General features: G+C 52.7%; 1 protein-coding gene across 2 annotated transcripts in view; it reads left to right on the forward strand.

Annotated features, from left to right (window-relative positions):
- Positions 1-21,336, forward strand: part of SCRIB (scribble planar cell polarity protein) — a 90,406-nt gene extending 69,070 nt beyond the window's left edge. Inside the window, exons 31-46 of one of the 2 annotated variants that reach the window (XM_054385621.1) lie at positions 188-256; positions 2,419-2,469; positions 3,173-3,214; positions 3,976-4,101; positions 4,397-4,504; positions 5,518-5,565; positions 5,767-5,929; positions 7,239-7,407; positions 8,916-9,005; positions 9,641-9,829; positions 14,356-14,505; positions 15,178-15,317; positions 16,034-16,071; positions 16,827-16,901; positions 17,913-17,964; positions 20,477-21,336. In XM_054385621.1, the coding sequence (XP_054241596.1) occupies positions 188-256; positions 2,419-2,469; positions 3,173-3,214; positions 3,976-4,101; positions 4,397-4,504; positions 5,518-5,565; positions 5,767-5,929; positions 7,239-7,407; positions 8,916-9,005; positions 9,641-9,829; positions 14,356-14,505; positions 15,178-15,317; positions 16,034-16,071; positions 16,827-16,901; positions 17,913-17,964; positions 20,477-20,637 (1,671 nt within the window). In that variant the 3' untranslated portion in view covers positions 20,638-21,336. Of the gene's footprint in view, positions 1-187; positions 257-2,418; positions 2,470-3,172; positions 3,215-3,972; positions 4,102-4,396; positions 4,528-5,517; positions 5,566-5,766; positions 5,930-7,238; positions 7,408-8,915; positions 9,006-9,640; positions 9,830-14,355; positions 14,506-15,177; positions 15,318-16,033; positions 16,072-16,826; positions 16,902-17,912; positions 17,965-20,476 lie in introns of both variants that reach the window. The other variant, XM_054385622.1, reaches the window with a different exon arrangement.
- The last annotated feature ends 1,637 nt before the right edge of the window (positions 21,337-22,973 follow it).

The raw sequence follows: 22,973 nt of genomic DNA on the forward strand, positions 1-22,973 counted from the left end.
GCAAGTTTCTGCTGTGGCACAGCTGCTGTTGGGCCCAGTGCTGACTGCTCCCCTGCAGCCAGGTGACCCTTGGCTGGCTCCAGGCTGGATGTCCCTGGTGTCCTTGCCTGCTGGTGTCACTGTGAAGGGAGAGGCAGGGAACCTGCTGCTGTGCAGTAACTGTGTAGCTTTGTCTGCTCTCTTTCAGGCTCCTGCAGGCGAGGCTGGGACAGGAAGTTCCAGGCGTGAAACCCCCTTTGCCCCTGGCACCCAGCAGGTGAGACTGGCCCCAGCACAGGCAGTGTGGGGAGAGGCAGGGTGGCACGGTGCCAGGGCAGACTGTGCCAGGACAGGAGAAAGAGGCTGAGAGTGAGTTCCACCCTTGAGAGTGGACAGGCTGTCCATCACAGGGGGCAACATGAGAACTGGGGGGAAGAGCTCTGCTCCTCAGATGTCTCAGACACAAGACAGATAGCTGGTCACAGGCTGCAGGTCAGCACTCCGACAGGGAGCTTCATCTGGAGAGTGATGGGCAGCACGGTTCTGGAGTCACTGTGTGCTGACAGGGGTCTGGCTTCCCTGAGCATGGCCTCACCAGTGCCTCTAACAGAGACTCCTTCATTCTGGCACCTCAGAAGAAATGGAAAAGTCAGGATTTGGGAACCGTTTCCGTTTTGGGAGCCATTGTTGCTTGGTTCCCCAGAGAGCCCTCATCCTGTCTGGGCTGCTCATCAGCTCCTCTGAAGAGAGCTGAAGGATCCTGCAGCAGACAGCTGTCGGTTCACCTACCCTTAGGGAGTGGGTTTCTCAAAATTGCTTGGTTAGAGGCCAGCCTTCACTCTGTGGTGGGAAGTTCTTTATTTCTTGTAGCTTTTGACTGTTTTTTTTTGCTGGAATTATCTCTTGTCATCAGCTGTTCTTCTCATACCAGCTCTGAGTCTTTCCCTCTTGCCAAGTCTTTGATCTCACTCTCATGCTGTGGCAGTCACAAGGTAGTTGAGCCTTTTGAGGATAAATCTTCTCAAATTTTTTATATTTAGAGAAGAATAGATTTAGTTTGGATGTCAGGAACAAGATCTTTACCAGGAGGGTTGTAGAACACTGGAACAGGTTGCCCAGGGAGGGAGTGGAGACCCCATCCCTGGGGATATTTGTAGTCAGGCTCAAGAAGGCTCTGAGCAACCTGATCTAGAGGAGGATGTCCCTGCTGACTGCAGGGGTTTTGTCTTGATGGCCTTTGGAGGTCCCTTCCAACCCAACCCAACCCATTCTATGATTCTAAGTAACTTTTTTATGTTAGGGGGCTGGAATGAGCTGCCAGTGGGACTTGTTCTCTCTCCTTAGTCACTTTGAGTCTGTTGTGTTCCTTTGAAGTGCAACATCTCCACAGCGTTTCTCTTGGGTTTTATCTCTGTTCAGAGCTGGTTCAAGAGAGATTCTGTCGATTCCTTACAGCATTCACAGCCCATTTCCTTGCTTTGTCCTTTATTTTAGCCTTTTAAGGTCTTGAGCAGGTTTGTTTACTGCATTCCTTTCTGAGGCTAGGGTCTGTAGAATCATAGAATGGTTTGGGCTGGAAGGGAACTCCAAAGGTCATCTAATCCAACCCCCCTGCAGTCAGCAGGCATCCTTCACTAGATCAGGTTGCTCAGAGCCTTGTCGAGCCTGACATTGAAGATCTCCAGGCATGGGGCCTCAACTCCCTCCCTGGAGTGTTCCACCACCCTCGTGTTATTTTGATGGCCTTTCCTCTTTACTTGTTCTGTGGCTGTTGCCAGTTAGTCACACTGGCAGAGCTGCTCTGGTAGATGCCTGGGTGTCACAGTCTTGCTGGTGAAATTCTCAGTCCTGTGCTCTGTACCTGAGCTTTCTGTCACACTTAGATGATTTAACCCTTTTTGGAGCAGAGCCTTCCACAGATGTCTGTTTCTGGCAGATTTGATTCTGCCTGGACAGTGTGATGCAAAACAGAGCAGGTGCAGCAGGTAGTGCTGAAGGACACAGGACAGTCACTGTTTGGGGGACTCCAGAGTAGAGGTTCCCAGGAGTTGCATCTCTCATTCTCTGCCATCTGTTTTTAGTGTAAACTCTTCGGCTTTACAGCCCAGCCAGAATTTGTGGATTTATTCCAGAGAGTTCCTGAGAGAAGCTGGATTCTTTGTCCCAAGGCTGGTGTCAGGATGGTCTTGCCTGGCCTTGAGTTTTGCAAGCTTCTGGTGGGGCAGGAGGCGAGAATGGGGAGGAAGGAGGTGGTTGTGGTGGGTCTGTATGTGTGCCAGTGAGGGCAGAGGGACTTCCTCCATGGGGACAGTGGCAGCTCTGGGTGACTGCAGCCTCTGTGCTGGGAAAGGTGCTTGTCTCAGCCTCTCCACAGAAAACCCAGTCTCTTCCTTTTCTCTCCCACTCCACATGGTCCTCCCTGGCACTGCCCCTCTCCAGATGCCGGCAGCCCCTCGGCCAGCCCCCCTGCCAGGCAGGGAGACACGCTTTGTAAGTGCCCACTCGTGTGCAGTGTGCCAGCCCCTGCCAGGCAGGGACACCTGCTTTGGAAGTGCCTGCTGGTGTGCAGTGTGCCAGCCCCTGCCAGGCAGGGACACCTGCTTTGGAAGTGCCTGCTGGTGTGCAGTGTGCCAGCCCCTGCCAGGCAGGGACACCTGCTTTGGAAGTGCCCGCTGGTGTGTGCTGCTGCTCTGCTTGCTCCCGCCTGGCACCACTGCCTCTTGCCTCCAGCTCTGGGGCTTGCTGGGCACTCAGGGCTTGCGCCCAGGGTGGCAAGCCAGGCTCCAGAGCCTGTTCCCTGCTAGCCACTGCTGAGCTGGCATCTGTGGGTGCTTCCTGGCAGAGGAGCTGTGCTGCTGATGGCTTTGCTCAAGCTCAGCAGCAAGTGCAGAGGGCAGGGAGGTGAAGAAGGGCCAGGGCCAGCTGAAGGGGGTGCAGAGATGGGGGACATGGGGGTCGGAGCCTGGAGATGTGCAGAGCTGAGAGTGCCACAGGTGGCTGAGGAACTGGGAGAAGCTCTTACAGGTGGACTCTGGACTGTTCCCCACAGCAGAAGAAGGTTTGGTGGGGGTCAATATGGAGTAGGAGCTTCTTCCTGCACAGGACAGGGGAGGGGTTGGAAGGTTTGGGTGGAGCAGGGTAAGCTGAGGGCTTCTCTACAGGCTCCAGATGTCCCCTGTGTTTCTGTTTTCAGGCTTCCATTAACTTCATCACATCGCAGGATGACAGCAAATCAGTGAGTACATCACCATGGACCTCCTCATGCTGTCCCTGTGCCTTCTTCAGCCTGCCTGTGCCTTCTGTGTGTGCTGACTCCCAGCCCTGAAGTCTCCCTGTTGGCTCGTGCTCTATATTCTTCTGTCCTCCACTCCAGCTGATGTTTGCACAAACACAGGGTCCTGAGTCTTGTCCATTTGAGGACCTGCTGCAAGTGTTTTGGCAGCTTCTGTTCCTCTTTACTCTTGCAGCTTTCTCTCCTGTGGCTTTTGCTGGCCTGCTTCTGCTCTCTTTTGTGTTAGATGTTTCATCCGTTCCCACACAGCATCCAGCAGTGAGGACAGAGCTAGATCAGATCTCAGGCTCATTTGTCTGCTCTTCTAATTGGACCCTGCCTGGGTCTCAGTTAATTTCCATCCCTGGCTTTTGCACATACCCTCTCTTGGCAGTTGTTCCCCCTCTGTACCTTCCATTCCTGGCTCCTTGACATGCTCATGCCATGCTCCTGTGACCCTTGCATGTGTCCTGTCCTCTGTGACCCTCTGGTCCTGTCCCGAGCCAGACTTGTCTGAATCTCTTTGCCTGTCGACAGCACTCACACCAGAGGCATTGTTTGGTGCCTTCTTCACTAGCTCCCCCTGCCTGGCTGGTAGCTGAAAGTCAGCCACTGAGGTGCATGGATTGGTCTTGTTGCATGGCAGAGCCTGCTCCTGCCCTAACTGCTGGTTTCTCTCTCCTCCCTTCTCTGCCTGTGCCCTCTCGTGGTGCTGGCACAAGCAGACCAAGCCTGGCGTCATTCAGCCGCTCTCCCGAGTGCGACCAAACGCTGCCTCGCATAGCCCGGAGGACGGGGACAGCCCCAACCCCTTCCAGCAACCTGAGCTGTGCCTCAGTACCCACAACACTGTAAGTGGCCTGCAGTTGCTCCTAGATAAGCTCTCTCTGTCTGCCCTGGGTCGCACTGGTGCCACTTTCTCTGGTGGATAAAGATCATGTGCCTTAGCTGGGGCTGGTCTTATTCAAGCACCAGTCTGGATACCCTGGGTGAGGACACAAGTCATAGGTTCATAGAATGGTTTAGGTTGGAAGGGACCTTGAAGACCATCCCCCTGCTGCCATGGGCCAGGGACACCTTCCACTAGACCTGGTTGCTCAAGGCCTCGTCCAACCTGGACTTCACTTTCTGCTTTTGTCCATGCAGCAAAAGCCACCTTCACCACCCTCCCCTGATGAGATCCCCATCAACGTCAAGCAAGCCTACAAGACCTTTGCAGCAGTGCCCTTGTCACAGCCTCTGCTCGGGACACAGGTAACTGGTGCTGGGGGGACGATGCACAGTGGCACCACCACTGCAGCTGAGAAGGGAGGGTGGGTGCAGGGAGGCTGCACAGGTCCTATCCTCCAGAGGAGGCTGTCCTCAGGAGACTGCACTTCTGTGGCATGGGTTCTGCTCCTTGCCACTCACAAATCACCTTCTGGTGTCCAAGTCACAGGTGGCAGTGAAAATGTTAAACAGGTTTGGTCACAAAAGTGAGCTTTGAGGTCTCAGACACATCTGTGCAGATTCACAGGTTGCATTGGTTTGGAAGGGACCCTTAAAGGGTATCTTGTCCAACCCCCTGCAGACAGCAGAGACGCTTCCAACTCGATCAGGCTGCCCAGAGCCACATCAAGTCTGGTCTTGAATTTCTTCAGGGACAGGGCATCCACAGCCTCCCTGGGCAACCTGTTCCAGTGTTTCACCACTCTCACTGTGAAGAACTTCTTCCTAATGTCCAACTTAAGCCTACCCTGCTCCATTTTCAAACCATCTACTTGCAACTCCCCTGACATGGCCAGGGGCACCTTCCACTAGACCTGGCCTCATCCAACCAGACTTGAACACCTCCAGGGAGAGGATATTCAATATTCTCTTGTGGATTTTTTTTGTTCTGGGTAATGCAGACTTTTTCTTTCCTGATGTTGTTTCCACTTCTTAGAAGTAAATTTTGATGGCTGCATCTTTGATTTAAGGAAGGTCTCAGCCTCCTGGATCTCACACTGAGCCTCTGCTCCTGCTCTGCACCTCCTTCCCCATGCTCTTCAGTTTCTGCCCTTGTAAAAGTTGTCCCCATCAGTTTGTTCAGCCCTCAATTTCATGTCAGTCCCTGTCGCTCAGGATTGCCAAGCCCAGTGCTTTCTGGGACTGCTTTGGGAACCAGCCCACCAGCTGATATCCAGCACTGCTGCTCTTCACGTGGCCTTGGTGTCACTTGGCTGGAGGGCAGGAGTGCTGGGAGAAGACTTGCTTTTGAGAAGGTGCCCCTTTCTCTGTGTTCTTAGGAGCTGCCTGGCCAGACCAGCACAGAGAGTCCCAGAGCTGCCCCGGAGGTGAGTTCTGGTGGCTGGAGCTGGCAGGAGGACAGGGACTTGCAGGCTTTTGGGACTGTGGAGATGGGATCACAGCGTGGTGGGGCTGGGAAGCAGGAGGAGGGTGTGGAGCAGGTCTGGGATGGGCAGGTTGGGGGACAGGTGGGGCTGGTGGGGCAAGGTTGGCTCAGTCACTTGGACAGTGCCCTGTGGCTCTCACAGGTGGCCGCGCACAGCCCCAGCAGGCACAGCCCCGAGCAGAGGTCCTTCCGCGAGAGGCAGAAGTACTTTGAGATCGAGGTGAAGCAGCAGCAGGTGGATAAGCCTCCCAAGCGTGTCTCCTTGGTAGGAGAGGATGACCTGAAGAAGATGAAAGAGGAGGAAGGTATGTTGGGATCTGTGCCAGGAAATTGCTCCAGTGTAGTGAACCCTTTCAGCATGGGAGGCATGAGAGGGCACTGAGCAGAAATCCAGCACTTCCCAGAGCCCTGGGTGCTCGCTCCCAAGGCCTGGAAATGGCTGAAAGCAAGTGGATCTTAAGGAGTTTTGTGGATGCTCTGCTGTCACGGTGCGGACTGGGGGAAGTGCTGTGGTGTCAGGGTTTCCTGTAGTTTCCTATGAACTTCTATAACTGGGGAAGTGCCGGAAGAGTCTGCACACAACTCACAGTTTGAGGATGAGTAGAATCATAGAATGGTTTGGGCTGGAAGGGACCTCCAAAGGTCATCCAGACCAACCCCCCTGCAGTCAGCAGGGACATCCTCCACTAGATCATGTTACTAGATCAGGTTGCTCAGAGCCTTGTTGAGCCTGATCTTGAATACCTCCAGGGAAGGGGCATCCTGGGCAACCTGTTGCAGTGTTCCACCACACCCATGGTAAAGAACTCATCCTGAACATCCAACCTAAATCTCTAATTTCAAACCATTGTCCCTCATCCTATCACTGCAGGCCTTTGTAAACAGTCCCTCTGTAGCCTCCTTGTAGTCCCCTTCAGGTACTGGCAGGCTGCTGTTAGGTCTCCCTGGAGCCTTCTCCAGGCTGAACAAGCCCAGCTCCCTCAGCCTGTCTTCATAGCAGAGGTGATCCAGTCCCTTGATCATCTTCATGGCCCTCATCTGGACCTTCTCCATCAGCTCCAGGACCTTCCTGTGTTGAGGGTACCAGAGCTGGACTCAGTACTCCAGGTGAAGTCTCATCAGAGCAGAGCAAAGTGGCAGAATCATCTCTCTCCATCTGTTGGCCATGCTGCTTTTGATGCAGCCCAGGCTGTGATTGACCTGGGCTGCAAGTGCACAGTACTGGCTCATCTCCAGCTTCTCATCCACCAGTACCCCCAAGTCCTTTTCTGCAGGGCTGCTCTTGAATTGCTTCAGTTGGAAGAGACCTTTAAGATCATCAGGTCCAACCTTCAACCTGAGACCACCATGGCCATTAAACCATGTTCTGAATGCTGTGTCCACACTCAGCAGGATGAACCACTGGAGATCGTCTCTCTAGAACACCCAGGAATAGAAGTTTAGTGAATAGAGGAGGGACTGAGGGAAGGGTGCAGAGTTTGTTAGATCTGAAGTGTTAGTGGAGTGGAGAAGAAACAAAAGATCCATGGAGAGAGCATGGACTTAACAGCTGCATCCTTGTAGGGGTTTAGTGAGTGGTTTGTGGTGTAAGATGAGTCTCTCTTATTTTGGCAGCTCGAAAACTGCAGCAGAAACGTACCCTGCTGTTGGAGGAAGAGGCAGAAGAGGATGAGGTGGTAAAGCAGGTGCCTGAGATGAGCATGCAGTCCAGTGTCATCATTGAAGGAGTCGAGTACAAGATTGAGAGGCTAAATGGAAGGAGCATCCAGGCTCCAGCAACTCGGTAAGACGAGACTGGTGGCTCAGCACCACCCACATGTGCCAGAGCTGATTTCCAGGAAGGAGGGCCAGGCAGTATTTCTTCTTCAGCACAGAAATGGGTGGGGGTTTCCAGCTCTTTCTGTTCAGAAGAGTAGCTCCTTCAGCTCTGCCTTGGGTGCTTAGAGGTACTGTTTTTTAGAGACAGCTAATTCAGAATAAACCCTGGAGCTGAACCTAGGTTTAGGCTTTTTAGGCTTTTGTTTCCTGCTTCTGCTGTACTGGTCCTTCAGGTTGCCTTCATGTTGTTTTGATTCTTGAGCATAGAACTAGGGAAGGATGAAAAGGCTTCTCACAAGAGTTCAACTGAAAAGGGGGTTGCACTAGAATAGGGCTGAAGCTGTCCTTATCTGACTGACTCTTCTGAGTCTTACAGTCATTTTTCTCTTCACAAACACATCCATTGTCAGTCTTGCAGTGGCTGAAAACCCTTTTCCTGTCAGTTTTCAATCTCATTTCTCTCTGTTGTTGCTGTCTGGTCTCTGTTGAGGAGCTTCTCACATAAGGAATGCAGTGAGACCTTCCTGTGCTGCCAGGGCAGCTCTGAGGAGGACAGCAGCCAAATGCAAACCAGCTTCCTGGTTTGACATGAAGGCCATCCCCAGTGGTGTCATACTGAAACAGGGCAGCTGAGAGAACAGCAAGCTTGGGTCCATCAGATGGCTTCCAGTTGCTTACCGTTTATGCTTGAACAGAGGCAGGCAGTGGAACAGACTCAGTTTGTGTTTCTTTTTGTCACACCAGAACAGAAACTGAAATGTAATCAAAATAAATTTAAGCAGAAAAAGGAAGACCTCAGAGTCAGGATGAACTTTCTGCCTGGGCCACAGTACCTGTGTGTTCTTAACCTGTGGCAAACAGGCTGGTTGGACCTCCCTCCACTGCTGACCAAACCGAGTGGAGTCTGCGTGTGCACAGCCTCAGAGTGAGCTGTGACTGCAGCTGGGCTGATCTGCAGGCTGCAGGGGTTTGGTTAAGGGCATAAAGCCCTTAGGTCAGGCACTGTGCACAGAGTGGCCATGCTGAGAATCTTTGCTCTGAGAACACTCAGGATTTATCCCTGGCCCAGGCATGCCTTCACCTGCAGCCCAGGAGGGTCCTCCTGTGCTAACATCCAACATCAGCAAAGGAAGAGTTTGGAAGCAGCTAGGCAGCCCCTCAGGTGGTGACAGCTGGAAGGATCCAGGCTACAATTGTGCAGAACTTGTCAGCAGACACACTGCTGTGGGTTTGGAGAGTGTGTGTGTGTGAGACTGGATGGTTGACCTCCAGATGAAGAAGCTGAGTTCTGATGCTGGAGAGTGTGAATGACTGAAATCAGCAAGGAAGTGCTGGCAGCAGTGGAGAAGGAGCTGTCAGGGTTGTGTCTTCAGAACGAAGTAGTTGATGCTTTCTGGGGCTTGGATCTGCTTTGGACCTTTGTTGGTGTGCCAGCCTGTGGTCCTGTGGGCTGACCTGCTTGTTTTGCTCTAGGCCCTCTGAGGTCAATGAGAACAACAGCTCACAGAGGAATTCACTGGAAGAAGGCCTCAAGCCTGAACAAAGAACCAACTCTGTGTCTGGGTAAGTGGATCAGCAATGTCCTTGGCCTAGGAGCTGCCTGATGATGGAGCAGATGTCTCCTCCTCTTCAGCAGACTGAGGGTGTAAAAGGAAGGAGTTTGTGGGGAGGTGTAAACTGATTTGCACCAACTTGTTTTCATCTCCCATGTCCTTGAATGTGGACTGTTTGGACCCCCAAACAGGTCATCACCCTTTCTCTTGAAAAGAAACCTGGATAAGAGGAGGCTCTGGGGAGACCTAATAGCAGCCTTCCAGTACCTGAAGGGGACCTACAGAAAGGATGGAGAGAGACTGTTTAAAAAGGCCTGCAGTGACAGGACAAGGGGCAATGCCTTCAAACTAGAGAAGGGCAGAATTAGATTGGGTATCAGGAAGAAGTTCTTCACTATGAGGGTGGTGGAACACTGGAACAGGTTGCCCAGGGAGGTGGTTGAGGCCCCTTCCCTGGAGATATCCAGGGTGAGGCGTGACGAGGCCCTGAGCAGCCTGATCTAGTTGAGGATGTCCCTGCTGACTGCGGGGAGGTCGGACTGGATGACCTTTGGAGGTCCCTCCCAGCCTGTAGCATTTTATGATTCTGTAAGAGTTGTGGTGGCCCAGGCCAGGCAACCTCTGGCTGCTTCTCTCTGTGCCCAGGCTGAGTCCCTCGTACCTGGGAGCGGGGGAGGCGGCGGCGCCGGTGCGGACAGCCAAGGCGGAGCGGCGGCAGCAGGAGCGGCTGCGGATGCAGAGTCCTGAGCTGCTGAGCGGGCAGGAGAAGGAGCTGTCTCCAGCAGAACGCCGGGCGCTGGAGGCTGAGAAGCGAGCCATGTGGAGGGCAGCACGGTGAGCCACAGCAACCTTCACTGCCCTCTAGGCTAGCTCCTGAAAAGGGCACCTGCTGCGTGGCTGTGGGATGGTTCCGTGGTGGTAAAGGCAGGGAATCAGGAAGCCCTCCTGAGCCGGGTGTCAGGGGAGGTGACAGCCTGTCTATTCAAGCAGGAGAAGGCATGTGGCACCTGGCTGAGCTCTCATCTGCTTCTGACAGCCACAGGGGTGAGGCTTGCACAACCATGAGGGCAGTGGGGTTCTGTAAGAACCACAAATTCAACACCTTTAGGTGATGGTGAATGCAGTGCCTTCCCCTCAGCACACAGCCTTACACATGCAGAGCAGATCTCTTGTGGAGCTGCCAGGTGGCATACTCAGAATGGAAAATGGAAAGAGCTTCTCACCTATCCAGTGCTGCCAGGCTGGAAAGCTTGCTGAAGCCAAGGAATGAGCAAGATGAGGGCATTCTTATCCACACAGCTATGGAACAGTGATTCAGCATTGCTTTGGGAGGGAATCTCCTAGCTCAGAACTCCAGACTTAAAGCTGGCCCAGGCATTTGCTGTGCTGTGTGAGTCCTTTAAAACTCAGTCAGGCTGCTCCCACTACTGATGGTTGTTTTCTTCCCACAACGTTCCTGTAGGACGCATTCAAAGAACAAGCTGAAACACTCTCTTTTGGAGGCTGAATGCAAGGTTTCAGAGGAGCAGAGCTGCTAGTGCCTCATCTTTGCCAGCATGCTAGATAAGACATTGTAGGGATGACTATGAGCTGGCAGTCCCAGTGGGTTTGTTTAGACTTGGGGAGGCTCTGGGGATGAACCACAGACTGGAATCCTCAGGGAGAGCTGGCTAATTCTGTAGGGCTTTGAGGGTACAAAGCTTCCTGTTTTTACCTGCTCACACAACATCTCCTTGTGGTTTATTCAGAGCTGGACTCATGTTGCTGGTACCAGGGCTTCTGCCCTTCAGGGATAACTTTCTTGGCATTCTGCTCTTTGCCTTGGATGAGTTCTTTGCCTGCTCTGTCTCAGCTGCAGATGGACGTGCTGCCTTAATTTCACAGCACTGCCCTGTCATGTCAGGAAGCCTAATAGGCCACTGTAAGGCCTGTTTGTGTTATGGAACCTTGATTTGGAGGAGAATGAATTCTGTCATCCTGTAGCAGGTTTGTTAGGCCTTTGAAGCTGGCCCTGCTTTGAGCAGCTTTGGATCAGATGACCTCCAGGGGTCCTTTCCAACCTGAGTTACTCTGAGTCTATTCTTGGTAATCTCTCCTTCCCTTCTCCTGCCTGCCTGCTGGGACAGGGATGAGCTAGGATGCCACAGGGTGCTGTGACAGGATTGTTTCCACTCTGTGCTGTTGTTCCATGCCCCCACTATGGTGAGATTCCATCTGCTGCTGATTCACTGCACGTTCTGCTGTCTGGCATCTCACACCTGTTCTGCTTGATGCTGTTCCCATGGTTTCTGTGACACAACTTTTCAGTGGCATCGTGTGCAGATGGAAGTTCTGTATTTTCATGCTCAACCAGGAGCAAACCTTCTGCAGAAATAGCAGTGGAGGAGGGTTTGTAAACAGCTGCCAGGAGGGACACAGCACCCTGGTGAGCTGTAGGAATGTGTGCTGAGATGGTCAGGTCCAAGTTCTTGCTCTGGCAGGTGCTGCCTCATGACACTGGCCAGACCAGTAAGTCCCTGTGTGCTGCAGCAGCACAGAGAGGCCTGCCATCACTGCTCTGCCTCCTAGAGAGGCTCCTAGCCTTGAATGCCTCACAAATGCTGCCAGGGTGATGCCACAGGAGCACCACGGTGTCATCAGGGGCAGTCTTGCACAGAGCTGCTGCTCAGCCTTTGCACCTAAAAATACCCCAGAAGCTCCACTGGTGTATCTGATCCAACAAAACAGAAGCTGTCTGTCAGGCTTCTGCAGATCACCCTGACTGTGCTGGAGAGGCAGCAGAGCCTGAGCTCTCATCCCTTCCCTCCTGCCTCCACTGCCTGTGCAGATTTCCTCACCCAGCATGGCAAGCATTGTGAGGGGGGTGACAGCTCTGGCTCCTCCAAAGCCTGAGAGTTTTAACACATCCAGGAAATGCTGTAACAAAAGCTTTAGGATTGGTGTAGGAAGGAGAAGCACAACCAAAGCCACTGCAAGGACCTTGCTGGTGTCAGAGAGCACCAACGTGCCTCAGGATCCGTTCTTCTGTGATCTTGCTGCTGTTACCAGCAGGAAAATCTGAAAAATAGAGGGCAGGTGTGTCGGTGTGAGCTGAAATTCCCCCCCCCACCAACAATAACCAGGCTAGCCCAGTCTGGAAGCAAATGAAAAGCTGTATTTACAAGCAAAGTCTAAATTCTACAATGAAATGCAATGAATATGTACAAATATACAAAATTCACAACATTCACAAATATATACAATCAACAGAAAAGCACAATCGATCTCCCTTTGCTTCCCCCCAAGGGGACCCTCCCAAAGGGGCCTCCCTCTCCCAGGAGCTTCCCCCCCAGACCCCCCTGGACAGAGAAGCAGAGTTTGTTAAGCAGAAAGTTGTTAACTTAGCTGCCAAGGTCAGTGTGTTATCTTCAGCCAGAAGAGAAGAAGAAACAGCAGCCAGACAGCCCAGCAACTGCCCCCACTGCCGAATGCAGAATGTGCAGAGTGCCCCTCTTTGTTTTGGGTAATAGTTCTTAAACATTTCTATCTATCCAATGGAAGTGTTTAGAACAATCAGTATTTTGCTTTCTTACACCCAATAGTGACTTATTTACATTCTTTCACTTTCTCTGTTTTGAACTTTGCAAGGAAAAATTAAAAAGACAGTTTCAAACCATCACAGCAGGTTATTTTTTAATTATTTTAGGGGATGCCATGATTTGCTCTGTACATCTGACCATGCCTTTGGGTTGGCCAGGAGGCCATAGAAGGGTCTGGGAGTGTTGAGTGTCCACCATGGGTGTAGGAGCTTGATCCCTGCATTGCAAACTTTCAGTCTCTTCTCAGCATATTTTGTCCTTGGAAGATAAAGTAGTGAAGGGAGCCTTCCAGAGGTGAGAATACCTGACAAGAAGCTACTTTCAGCTGCCTTGCTTTCCAGTTATCAGATCCAGTGTTACTGGTTTTGAGTTCTGCAGACCAGGTTGTCAGCTCTGCTGCTGCTGCTAACGAGGTGTATCTCTTGGAGAAGCTCCTGGCTGTCCTCTTGGGTAGGGTTAAAGCCTTGCTTATTTCAGCACTGGCAGGAATCAGGCACCACAGTGTGCTCCTTTTGGTAACACACAGGGACTGTTCCCTGCCACCACAGATCTCTTCTTAGGTTCCCTCTTCTCTAGCAGCTAGAGCAGGCATGGTGAGGCGATGGCAGCCAGGGCTCAGACTTTCTTTCATAGGCCTCCAGTCAGCACTGTGCTGGGGGGAGAGCTGTGTGGCCCTGCAGAAGGTGCTGCAGCCACACTAAGCTGTGTGTTCTGTAAGTGCATGCCACTGGGTTTGTTGCTTTCTTTCTAATCTTCTGCCTTCTGCTTCTTTCCAGTTTTCTGGTCTGTGTGCTGTCACTCGTGACCCCATCAGTTTGCACCTTCTTGGGCTTTCATTTTTCTCCCTGTGTCATCAGTGCTCTGCCAGGATGTGTGGTGTGCCCCCTTTGTCCCCCCCCCAGCACTCACCCCTTTGCTCTCCTGGGACAAACACACTGGGACCTGTACTGTGTTGTGGGCACAGCCAGCCCTGGCATTTGTGCCGCAGGGAGTAGGGAGGGTGTGATTCAGAAGGCACAGGCACATATTGAGGGGCAGGTGCCCAGACAGTGCTGGATGCCCCTCAGCAGCTCTCCCACCATGCACCCCCCTCAGCTGCAGGTGTGCCAGGGCCTGGGGCACACAGACCTTCTGTAGTGTGCTTGGCCATTTGGCTTGCCCCTCTGGTGGCCAGACAGATGCACACAGAGGCACACCAAGAGACCTATGCATGGACACACACTCGTGCCCTGCGCTCCCTCAGGCTGCCCCACACAAATCTGCCCAGGGAGCCACCTCCTGGGCCTTGCTTTTGGCCTGCTGAGTGTGTCCACTGGATGCTGAGGCTTTGAAGGTTCAAACTTCTGGGCATGCCATCCCAGCAGGCTCTCTGGAGGTTCCTGCTTCTGCAGCAGAGTTGGTGTGGGACAGAATCAGAGAGAGCAGCCCGTTCTAATCAAGGCTGTTCCTAGATCAGGCCCACGTTTCTCCTTGCCAGGGTATGTTCCTGTATCTGTTTCTTTCTTTCCCTGTGCTTGTCTGCTGCGATGTTCATCACCATCATCTCCTCTTCCTCTTCCTCCTTTTCCTTCTTCTCCTCCTCCTTTTCCTTCTCCTCCTCCTTTTCCTTCTCCTCCTCCTTTTCCTTCTCCTCCTCCTTTTCCTTCTCCTCCTTTTCCTTCTCCTCCTCCTTTTCCTTCTCCTCCTCCTTTTCCTTCTCCTCCTCCTTTTCCTTCTCCTCCTCCTTTTCCTTCTCCTCCTCCTTTTCCTTCTCCTCCTCCTTTTCCTTCTCCTCCTCCTCAGATCCTCAGCTCTTGAAGACAGTATTAAACAGTACGAGCAGGATCTGGCCAGGAAGCTGTACCAGTCCCGGCAGTGGGCACCTGCTCCCGGGGCCAGGCCAGCTCAGATGTCTAGTCCAAGGCAGAGTCACGGCTCAGGAAGCCAATCCAGGTGTGCACACCCCCCTCAACCCCACCAGCTGCATGCTCCACAGCCCCAGCTGTGTCCCTCCCTCCTCCTGCAGAGCTCCAGCTGTGGCTGGCCTGCCAGGGGCAGGGAGGGGGTGGCAGTGGTGGCTGGCCTTCACTTCCCTGAGGTCCCCCTGGCCATGGCGGTTGTCTCAGTGAGAATGGGGGGAATATTGGCTCTGTTTGACTGGGAGAAGGGAGCAGACATTTCTGAGTGCCTAGCCCACACTTTCTTGGCTGTGTCATGATCTCTTGATGGCCAAAGAGGGCTTAAGATGCAACACACTGAGAGCACAGAGGAGAGTCAGGCCCCGAGAACTGACCTGACTCATCTGAGCCCCTGTGGTTCCCCTCCCAGCCTGGGCTGCTCCCAGTGTGTGTGGCACCTCTGGAAAGCCTTGCAGCTCCTCAGTGTGTTGGTGCTCAGCTCCAGGCTCTGTCTGTCCAGCACGTGTGCTGTCCTGTGTGTGGGGGACTGCAAACCCAGCTGCTCTCCTCTGCTTTCGGTCTGTCTGTCCCTGAACACCAAGGGTGCTCAACCCCACCGCTGTGCCCAGCCTGCTGGGGCTGCTCTGGCTGATGGGCACAGAAGGTGGCATTGTCCCTCATTGAGAGGCAAGGTCTGATGTCTCTTTCTCCCTCATTTCTGAGGCAGGATGAAATCACTTGAACAGGATGCTCTTAAAGCCCAAATGGTTATTGCCAAGTCCAAGGAGGGGAAGAAGCGCAGCACCCTGGAGCAGCTGGCAGAGTCACCCTCACCTGTTCCCACCCCATCACCAACACCACTGGAAGGTAGTGTGCAGCTCTCTGAGGAAGAGAGTTCATCTGCTCTACCTAAACCTGCTGCAAAGCAGAGCTGCTGAAAGCACTTCCCTCCTTCAGTCTAGCCTAGAAGGTCCTTTGGGACACATGACATCTGTCAGCACAGGGGATGGGCCTGGTCTGTGGAAAGCTGAGAGCCCAGAGCAGATCCTGAGAGGGGATCTGATCAATGCTCAGCAAGAGTATAAAGGGTGGGGAGCAAGAGGACGGGGCCAGACTCTTCCCAGTGGTGCCCAGTGACAGGACAAGGGGCAAAGGGCACAAACTGGAACTGAGTAGGTTCCATCTGAACATGAAGAGAAACTTCTTTGCTGTGAGGATGCTGGAGCCCTGAAGCAGGCTGCTCAAAGAGGCTGTGGGGTCTCCTTCTCTGGAGAGCTTTCAAACCTACATGGACATTGGGATCCTGGGCAGCCCGGTGTGGGTGATCCTGCTTTAGTAAAGGGGTTGGATTACATAATCTGTAGGGGTCCCTTCCTCTGGGAGGGAGAACAGGAGAGAACGTCTGAGGGATGGTTCCAGGGATCCAGAGCAGAAACAGAACCAGCATCATGACCCTAGAAAAACAGGAGAGGCACTGTCCTGAGAGGGCAGTGTCCTTCTGAGCACAGCCTTCTGTCACTGGAAGGGGGGCCCGGGGGGGCGTTGCATGGTCACTGATGGTGCTGTTTTGTCATCTTTTGCAGACTGCAGTCCCAGAAGCATCACTTCTCCTGGAAGGCTGGTAGGACATGACCTCTGCTTGCTTTTGCTATCTCCTGTAACCCTGGGCTGTCTCAGGTGTGGGCTGTGCATCTGGGTAGTGGGATCCCCAAGTGACACAGTGGATGGAGCTCTGCCATACCCACTGCTAGAGGCACTCCCTTCTTCTGCCACTGCAGCATAACCTCTGCTTTCTGTTTCCCTGTGTTGTTGTTTCATCCTTTTCCTGGTTCTTCACCTCCCTGTTCAGAAAGCCTTGCATGCCACAGGCTTTGGCCCTTTGTCTCCTTAACAGCATCAAGCTGGGATTTTAGCTGAAATCAGCTTTCTCCTTTTTCTGAGCACTGTCTAAAAGCAAGAGGACATTGTTAGCAGTGAGACAGACAAAGGCAAGAGTGTGGGAGCAGCTGCACAAGAGGGGTCCTGGTTTGGCCCAGAGTCACACAGTAGAGCCAGCTCTGCACTGAGCTGACCATGCTGCAGCCATCAGGAGTCTTACCACCAATTTTCCCAAGCAAAGCAGCTTTCCTTCCTGACTTGGTGTTAGTGCAGCACATCCTGTGTTCTCTGCAGCTTGAAACCCCTGGCCTGGCACCAGAAGAGCTAATAGTCCAGACTCCCAGAGGTGCCTCGTTTTCAGGCTGTCTTGCCTCTAAGGATGATGCTTTGCTTCTGCTTTGTCTCTGCACAGTCTGCTCAGCTTGCTGCTGGTTCTCCATCCATTTCTCTCCCCTTACTCTCTCTTCTCTCTTTCTTCTCTTTTGCTGTCCCTTCTAGTCCCTGTCTGAAAAGAAGTTTGACTACCGGGAATTTGCTGCTATTCCTTCCTCCAAACCTGTTTACGAAATCCAGGTACAACCTGCATGCTGCACCTCTGCTGGGGCTTGGTGTGCTGGAGGTGCCTGCATGGGAAGTCATGGCCTTCAGAGCAGGGGCTGAATGATTTAAGGAAGTCATAGATTCATAGAATGGTTTAGGTTGGAAGAGACCTTGAAGATAATCTAGTTCCAACCCCCCTGCCATGGGCAGGGACACCTTTCACTGGACCAGATTGCTCAAGGCCTCATCCAGTGCTGAGCTCAGTGTTAACTGCTGTGGATGGGCCTAGAAGGAGCAGTGGAAGTGACCAGTGCAGCCAGTTGTGAAGGAGCAGAATTCCTCAGCAGAACACTTTGAGCTCTCTCTTCTTGAGGAACTTAGAACTGAAAGGTGAGGAGGGCTTGGGACATTTATGCCTGTCCCCAGAGTAGTGCTGATTTTCAAGCCACCTCAAGTTCAGGACTGTGAGCAAAATTTTTCCCATGGTGTTGTCAAGTCTGGTTTGATGAGCTCCAGGCAGCACTGGGTGTTGGAATGACCTTTATTTTATGAGGGGTTTAAAATCAGCAGGGGCTGCTGGAGGTTGGTGGCTATCAGTTAGCTGTCCCTTGGGCTGTAACTGCTTCCTGCCCTGCTCGGTTCTCTGTACACACCTGAACATAAAGGAGGTTGGTTTTGTGTAGGGACCTAGGCCTGCAGATGGTGCAGAAGCAGAGCTGGGATCCAGGACTCTCAGGGAAATGTAGCTTCTGTCTTTGCTCTCCTCCCACATTTCTGCTCATTTGCTCCAGTCTCTGTGCTTCCTGCCTTTTGTGTTCCTGTCTTCTCCTCCATGCACACAAAACCAGAGGAGAGCTCTGATGGGCAGACACTCCTCATCCTGCAGATCAGGCCATGGGCTGCTTGGCTTCAGCACAGAGGGTTAATGCTGTGACCTCTGAGGGTCCTGCCCCAGCTGCTGTGGTGTGCTGGAAGGCTGGAGGTGGGGAATTACCTGGCACCAGTGTTACAGATGTGGGCCTCATGTCTTCTGTTCTCTTCCAGTCACCTGATGCAGCTGATGACCTCAGATATGTAGATGACAGAAATAACTCAGGTAAGCCCATGGCTAAAGGAATCCTCTTTGTACTGCTTGAGTCCCACCATGGTTCTAGAGGGTTCCCTTCTTGTGGAGTCAACAACCCTGAGGACTTGAACTTCTTGCTGCTTGAAGCAATGTGCTCTTTTGTCCATTCTAGAGTGAAACCTCCAACTCTCCACGTTCAGATTTGGGTAGGAGACTTGCATTGTGCTTTGGTAGTGACTAATTTGCTGACAGTCTGTAACAAGCATGGCTGGTTCTCTTCTGGGTTTGTCTTCTGGAGTAACAAGTGGTAGCAGAACATGGGTGGGAAGTTTTGGCCTCTGTCACCAGCTGTAGGTGGGTAACTTCTGCTGTTCACGGTCTTTTTTGTGCCCCTTTTGCTGGAGCAAAAACTCCTGCTGCCTGCAGCAGCAGCAAAGTTCATCTTGATTTAAGTCTTGAGATTATTTGGGTGCTCCCAGGTGACTCTCCAAGTCTGCACTTCTGCATCTGTGTGCATGGTCACCTAAATAACCAGCAGCTCAAGCTCTGACTGCTGTCTCCTTCAAGCTCTCCCAGCTGTGCTTTGTCTTTCTGGCTGTCCCCAGCTCCAAACTTGGTAAGTCAGCACAAGGTTCTGGCTGGTCCAATATTGTGTCTGATGCAAGCCACTGGGAACACCGAGAAAAGAGCAGAGAAGAAGAAGAAAGGCACAAAGTGATTCCTTCCAGAATACTGCCCTAGGCTACAGCAGCCTGTGGTTGAGCACCTCCTAAGCCAGAGGACTTGACTTAGGGCCATTTCTCCCTTTCTTGAACCTGTTCACCTTTGCAGTAAATTTCACCCTCCACATCACTGCCCACTCAATGCTGTAAAGTCCTAATTCTGTAGTTGAGTTTCATTTGACTACCCTGGTCCACAGCTTGGTACCACCAGCAGTTTCTGTCAGTAATGTCTTCAGCAGTTCTGTGCCTTCTTGCTGGTTACCAAATGCTGACCCTAGCACAGACAGCTGCTCTGTGTGTGATATCAGGCAGCATCTCCTTGCACTTCTGTGTCTTAACCACTCATTTACCCACTGAAGGGCCTCTTGTCTGTGGGCAGCTTGTTTTCATTAAGAGCTTTCCTGAGGAACAATCAAACAAGTTCAGAATGCTGTGTTGAGGTCAATTAACTTGCATGTTTGATGGCTGCTCTGGCAGATTTGGGCCTGAGAGGGTCTAGAAGGATTGACTTCCCTCCAGGACACACTGATTTCCTCCCCCACACCACTCTCATCTGGATGTTTGTCTGCATGTGTCCCTGCCTTGTTTGGGAGTCACTCAGCTGCTTACCAGTCCCAGTGTCCCTTCTAGGCATCACTTACATTCATTTGGGTCTGAGGCCTTTTCAAACAGCAGTGGGGAATGGTTCAGGAAGGATTCTGGATCCTAACAGTTGCTCACACTTGGGTGCTGTAGCAGCAGGGACATTCTTTCAAGATGTCACATCTTGGAGTCTGGCTCTAGAGCCAGGGTGAGCCACCAGGTACAGCTTAGAATCATAGAATTGTTGGGGTTGGAAGGGACCTCAAGGATCATCTAGTTCCAAATGCCCTGCCATGGGCAGGGACACCTCACTGCTGCCCAGATCATGTCGCCCAGAGCCACATCCAGCCTGGCCTTAAAAACCTCCAGGGATGAGGCTTCTACCACCTCCCTGGTCAACCTGTTCATGTTTCACCACTTGGCTGGGCACCTCTGATGCATCTCCACAGGGTTCTGTGCTTGAGGTTCTCTGCTATGTTCAGAGACTTTAGAAAGGCTTCCCACGAGCCAGGTCCCACTGGAAGGGAAGAATCCCCTCCATCTCTGAGGAGTTTTTTGCTTTTTACACCACAGTACCTTCTCAAGCCCAAATGGGCAAAGGGCAGATGTCCCAGGACTGTGTCAAAGCACACCAGATAAGCTCTACAAGTTCCTCTCAGGAGGGTAAGCAGCCATGGTAACAGCAATCCTTGAGATGCAGAACACATCCTGGAAGACCTCAGACCAAGTTCCCTGAGAGCCTGCCCTGCCAGAGGATCTTCCCCAATGAGCTCCTTTGGTGAGGGCTCCACATCACAGTCTGAATTCAGAAAAAGGTCTTAGCGTTGAGCAGGGCCAGGACCCTCACCTCTCATAGAATCATAGAATCAAGAAGGCTGGAAGAGACCTCAAAGATGATTGAGTCCAACCTGTCACCCTAAACCTCACCAACTGTCCCAGGCCATGCTTAATGGTCACACCAGTCCAGGCTTGTGTGTTGGAACAGGTGGAGTGCCTCGAGCCCCCCAGTCCTTGCAGCACACTTGATTTAGGAGCAGGCATCTTCTCACACATGTGACAGTGGTCAGGACACAGCCACAGGCCACCAGCAGGTTCTGGGCTGGGGTCACTGGAACTCACTGAGACAGTGGCACTGCCCCAGGCCCAGCCTGGCCATCCCCTCAGTCAGTGCCAGTGCTGCCAGCTGGATCCTCAACACGGCACCTCCTCTTAACCCTGCACTTTTCTTGTCTGCACAGCTCCTCAGGAGCAGGATGGGCAGCCAGAGGAAGAGGACATGCTACTACCACGAGATCCACCAACACCTACTTCATCAGCACTTGAAGAGATGGCCCTGTACAGCAGCAAGCGCAAGCTCCGACACGGCCGCCGCAGTTTGGAGGCTGCTGTCCCTACGTAGAAGATCTGCTGCAGCTGGGCGATGGCGTGGCCCAGCACAGGGCTGCCGAGCTCCTGTGCTCCAGGGACAGCACTGGACTGCCCACACTGCTGCCTCCTGGGCTCTGCATGGGACCTGAGCACCCCAGGGAGCATTGTGGTCAACTGACTTCCTTTAAGGCTGTGAACCGCCCTCTTTTCTCTCCCAGCAGTGCACTGGGGCAGGTCCTGAAGGAGACGGGACAACACCAGACTTGTTGATGGCAAACTGGGAGGAGGTGCGGGCAGGACAGTGGGCAGCTCGTTAGCCTGTAAATATTGTGTGTGGGGAAGGGTAGGACAGGGAGAACGTGTGAGTGTGAGAGTGTGCTGGGCTCCAGCTGTTGTTTCCTCAGCTTGAATTTGTCGGTGGTGATTACAGGAGCTTCTGCTCTGGTATGAATCAGAAGAAAGGCCCCAGCCTGCGTCGGCTCCTGTTTAATTTCCAGTCTTTTGCCAAGAAACTTCTCCTTCCCCCTCCCGTGCTGTCACCTCACTCTCTTTTGGGAGCGTGTGGAAGTAGCTTGGAGGCAAAAGCAAAACCAAACACACGACAAAAGGAGTTTCAGCAAAGTGCCTCCCTCTGACACTGACACCTGTGTGCTCAAAGACACCTGACCAAGCAGGGGCCTGTGCCAGCTCTGTGCCACCTGCCTCTGTGAGCGCAGTGAGCTCTCAGCTGGGGGCGCTGCTCCTGCCGCAGCCTTGTGCTGTCCCAGGAGCCGGGGCCCTACCAGCCGTGGTGACCGCGGGGGTCTGGTGGAGCGCTCCATGGCACACTCTGCTGGGTGTCAGAGGCCAGGTCGCTGCTTCTGTCGGCAGCAGGCTGGGGAGTGAGCTGGGGCAGGAGGGAGCTGAGCAGCTGTAGCAGGGGTAGCTGTGTGCATGCGGGACAGCGCTAGAGAGCAGAGTAGCTGGGGTAGGTACGGTGCAGAGTAGGAGGGGGACACAGCAGATACCATAGCAGGTAGGAAGGATAGGAAGTGGCATTGCTGGGGTCAGGTTAGGAGTAATGGGGTCTTACAGGTGGGAGGGTCCCGTTGGGAGCCTGCTGCATTTCCTGCTGGCTGTGAACTGAAATTGACAGCAGGTGCCCAGCGCGGGGCTCTGGCAGAGCACCTGCCAGGCAGGGAGCATGGTAAAGCGGGCTGGGCCCAGCCTATGCCTTGCAATAACTTCACAACTCTACTCTTTGCCAACTCGTTGGCTTCAGGCTCCTCTCCGTGCAGAAAGAGAAAATGCAAGAGAGAAAAAAGAGAAACTGAAAAAGGAGCAGGGGGTTGATTCCTGGTTTCCGTGAGTGGAACAAGGGCTGTGAACAGGTGTGGAGGAGACAGGTGCTGCCCATAGCTCTGACATCAGCCCCTGCTGCCCACTACTGAAGTTAAACATGGGGGTTTTAAAATGCTTCTGACAGGGAGCAAGGCACCAGAGCTCAGCAGGGCTCTGATCTGTCTGCCCTGATACATTGGTGCTCTCTGCTGAACGCCTCTAGCACTAAGACCAGAGTTGGACCTTAAGCCTTTCAGTGACTCAGAGTGGCTCTGGAGCAACAGGCACTTCTGCTTGTACATTTGCTGAGCGGGAGAACTGGATGCAGTTTCCTTTAGCTGAGAACCTCCCTTCATGCCAAAATCCAGTGGATCCTTTTAACTGACTTGGTATGGTTTAGTTTTACAGAGCTTTGAAGGGGGAACTCTGAATCAATCTCAAACTGCAGCTGTGGCTGCTTCCATCATCAGCAATTTGAGCTTTTCCTTTTTAAATCTAATTTTAGCATTTGCTTTTTAACAACAGCAATTTTGGAAACAATCCTGGATTGGTTTTGGTGACTAACTTGTGATTCTTTTCTTTTGGTTTTCTTTCCCTTTGCGGTACCTGGTGCCAGGCTCTGGGTTCTCTCCCATTCTCTCCTGAGAGACTCTGAGGGAAAATTAGCGCATCAAGACTGTAACTAGTGAAATTTGTACAACCAAAGAAATCTATTTTGTGGTTCAAGGATAATAAAAATTTACTTTACATTTTAGAACCTTTAGTTAGTGTGGTTTGCCCGGCGTGGAGTCTGCAGTTTGGGTATCAGCACCCTGGTGTGCTGCTAGGCCATCAGCTCACAAACAGGCTGAGGCAGAAATCAGTGAGCACCTAACTCAGCTGCAGGAGTGTCAGGGTGAGCATGGGCTGCTCCTGTACCTTTGGTGGAATCAGAAGGGTTTGGGATGGAAGGAACCTCCAAAGGTCACCTAATCCAACCCCCCTGCAGTCAGCAGGGACATCCTCCTCTAGATCAGGTTGCTCAGTGCATTGTTGAGCCTGACCTTG

This window comes from Indicator indicator, chromosome 12 (genome assembly GCF_027791375.1).
Source record: "Indicator indicator isolate 239-I01 chromosome 12, UM_Iind_1.1, whole genome shotgun sequence".
Taxonomy (NCBI): domain Eukaryota; kingdom Metazoa; phylum Chordata; class Aves; order Piciformes; family Indicatoridae; genus Indicator; species Indicator indicator.